This window comes from Pteropus alecto, unplaced genomic scaffold (assembly GCF_000325575.1).
Source record: "Pteropus alecto unplaced genomic scaffold, ASM32557v1 scaffold60, whole genome shotgun sequence".
Classification (NCBI taxonomy): Eukaryota; Metazoa; Chordata; class Mammalia; order Chiroptera; family Pteropodidae; genus Pteropus; species Pteropus alecto.
This window is the reverse complement of record NW_006430726.1, coordinates 809,155-812,532: the sequence shown is the minus strand read 5'-3', so window position 1 is coordinate 812,532 and position 3,378 is coordinate 809,155. Positions and strand designations below refer to the sequence as shown.

Here is a 3,378-nt window from a genome sequence, read left to right as displayed (position 1 = left end):
TTTGCCACCTAGTGACCGGCTTTGAGCTCCTCTGAATATTACCTAACAGTTATTATCACATATAATAAATTAAAAACAGTTGACGTATCAACTGTAATATATCTAGGATGATAACTACAAAGTATTTTATATGACTATACAGCATGCTTAACTAATTATGAGGAAAGCAGAAATTTCTGAGATACTCTTAAAGACTTTACTAAGAGTTAGAACTGTCAATTTAATATAATCTTCAGTAAATAATAAAATTTTTCCTTTAAAAAGAGGAGGGATGGTTACATTGTACAATAAGTTAATGAAAGCAGCTTAGACGGGCTCTTTAAAAAATAATTTAAAAGTAGTAAAAATGGTACCTTTTCATAAAAAACTAGTGTTAACATCTATGGTAGCTTTTCTAATTTTTTCCTAACATATAGAGAAGCAATATTATTCAATAGTTAAGAAAATAGAGTGAGCATCATCATATCATCATCATCATCATCATCGTCATACTAAGAAAATATTCACTTATTTTTGTGTTATCGTTTAGAGAATAAAACACTCCTGCGTGGTAAAGCTCTACTGTGGATGCAACGGCACATGAAGACAAGATATTTGAAGTAACTCAGAAAGGTGCTGCTTCACTATTCCCCCAATTTCTTACTATCTTTTGGTACACTGACAAAAGCCAACTATTCTGTTAGAGGTTCTAAAACCATCTGATTTAAAGTTAGCACCTATGAAAGGTGACTCAAACTTAATATATTTGGCCACGGGGGCACTCTAAATGCCTGATTGTGTGAAATGGACTGCAATCTGGGGTTACAGATACACAATTTTTTTTGAGAGTTTTCATTTTGAGAGACAGTACGAGCCCGCAAAGATCAAATCTTGAGGCCGAGGTAAAGAGGAAGCATCTCATTGCAAAAGGGTGTTGTTATTTTGACAAGAGGACAACTGCTAGTTTCTGCCAGTGAGGGCAGACTTCCCTCTAACATAAATTACCTTCTTTTCTCCTGCTCTTTCTCTTTATTCTCCTACTAGCAAAACTCCAATCCTTCTTGATTATTACGAGTGAAAAAGAAAAAGACACTGCTTAGTAACAGATTTTGTTTAAGGGTGAGCATGAAATGCAGAGCAGTGGCGTCAGACCACGAGAGGCTCTGCTCTGTCTTATCTAGTTCTGTGACCTAAAGCACACTTTTCTTCTATCTTTTAGTTCGTAAAAAAGGCGGTGGGATGAGACTTTATTTTAAAGGTCAGGTTCCAGTTTCTAAATGCGGTCGCATGCTGCTGTCTGAGTCTGTTCGCATTACCTCACCCATGTGACAGGGGTGGGCTCACTGTTCGGCCCTGGGAGTCAGTGTCCCGGGGGAGAAGAGCGGAAAGGAGACTCTCCACTTACTTGCTCGTCTTCCAATTGAATGTTGAAGAAAAGATTCCAGTTTAAAAACAAAATAAAGAACCACAAGGACATTTTGAAATCATCCAAAACAGATCATAAATTTTTTTTCAGGGGAAAGACCATAAGCTTTAGTTCTTGTAGGTGCTTGTTAGCAGCCGGCAGAATGCTGACACTACACAAATCACTCATAATACTTGGTTAATGTTTACTGGTCTTTCCAAGGAGATTTTGTTTCACTGATGCCAACCACTGTCCAAGTAACACAGGTTCTGTTTTAAGCCTTGCTGCCAATACGCAGAATACCGATAAGCATTCTGTAGCCATCTTTAGAACCTTATTTTTGAATTAAGTATGAAGTTAATACTTAAAAATATGATTATTCTAGAAACAATTTAAGAGACTCTTTGAAATCCTTTCCTGTTTTTCTTGACTGCCCACTTTCTGTCCATTCTGCAGTTGGGCTGGAGAAATCAAGAGAAGACACAATTCTGGTGGTAGTTTGTGTAAAGAAACTCCTCTGAGTGACAAGTCAACTATATTTGCTAAAAGAAACAGATTTTACACAAAACCTACTAAAATACACAAGCTCTATTTCTACCAACCCATTTAACTGAAGGCTAAGAAGCTTCCCGTGGTGTTTTTTTTTTTTAAGGGGGAGGAGTGTGGAGAGATGAACTTTTATAACAGAATTCTTCACTTCAGTGTTTATTTACTGCTTATGTTTAAGTATGTATGTATGTACCCGTACATATGTGTACACCCCCACGCTGCATACACACACGTGTGCATACATAGTGATTGCTTGGCAAGAGCACCTTAATTGATTTGCAGTATTTTTTACTTCTGTATGTGGGCAGGTGGGTGGATAAATGGACTGTAAGAAAGGTGGAGGCAGAAAACTTTCCCCAGCACTGGGAATCAATATAAGTCCTTTACTTTCTTTCTTTTTAAAATACATTTAAAAAGAAGAAGAAGAAGAAGAGTAGTGATCTCTACATGAGGCTGTTACGAGTGATTTTTATTTTCTCATTTTTATATTTTAAGTATTCTTACAATGAGCGTGAAGAAAATACAAGACAGAAACATTTCCACATACCATTTTACCTGCTGAAGCGCTCAAGAGGCTACGCAGCACCGTGCTCCTAGTTAGGGACAGAGCTAAGGGTTTGTATGTCTTAAGAGTCCTTATTATTTTCTGTGGGACAATCTTTCCAAACTCCAAACGCAAATATAAATATTTTCAATCCCTCGATCATGACATAAAATCCTTCAACTGCCTTTTAAACCTGACTTACTGATTTAAGCATTATGTTTGAGAGTGTGGGATCTGAACCTCTGTTCCCCATCAGGGACACACACCCAGATCAGGTGTCGCACTCTTAGGAAAAGGAGATGACAGCCACCTTACAGGCTTATGGAAAGGATGACATAAGATAATGTATGAAAACTGCTTAGCATATGGTCAAGACTCAATCATTGGTTTTACCTCTGTTGCTACTTTTAAGTATTAAGATACTTCAGACAACATCTCTGAGTTCATGTCCACACGTTCCCATCATTCGACCAGTTTTCTGGTGTACACAGGCTGTGGCAGGAGCCTCCTGAGAACCCAACGAGGGGTCACACAAGGAATTCCCACAGCGGTACTTACTTTGCTCTTCTTACTGCTGGACATTTTATTCTTGATGTAACTGAAAGTGCGACTGACTTTTGTTCCACTCTTCCCCTCAAAATCTTTCTTGGAGGGGCTCTGTGGCAGGAAATTATAGTTCTCTTCTGTTATACTAAATAAAAACAAAAATACTGATTAAAAAGACAACAGAAGTTAATTTTTAAAAATTAAAACATCTTATATATGATCATTTGTACTCATGTTTGCCATATATTGTTTTAGCTACAAGCTGGTCAACTTACATGGTCACATGAAAATGGTGGCAGAGTAAGAGATGGGCAGAGGCTGCTGAATGGCTCTGCACCGTACCATGAGCACAGAG

General features: G+C 37.8%; 1 protein-coding gene across 7 annotated transcripts in view; it reads right to left on the bottom strand.

The window, feature by feature from the left end:
- Window positions 1–3,378, bottom strand: part of AKAP13 (A-kinase anchoring protein 13) — a 234,334-nt gene that overhangs the window by 40,687 nt on the left and 190,269 nt on the right. For all 7 annotated transcript variants that reach the window (XM_006905247.3, XM_015593782.2, XM_015593780.2 and 4 more), the window contains one exon: window positions 3,036–3,168. In XM_006905247.3, coding sequence (XP_006905309.1) covers window positions 3,036–3,168 — 133 coding nt within the window. The remainder of the gene's footprint in view (window positions 1–3,035; window positions 3,169–3,378) is intronic.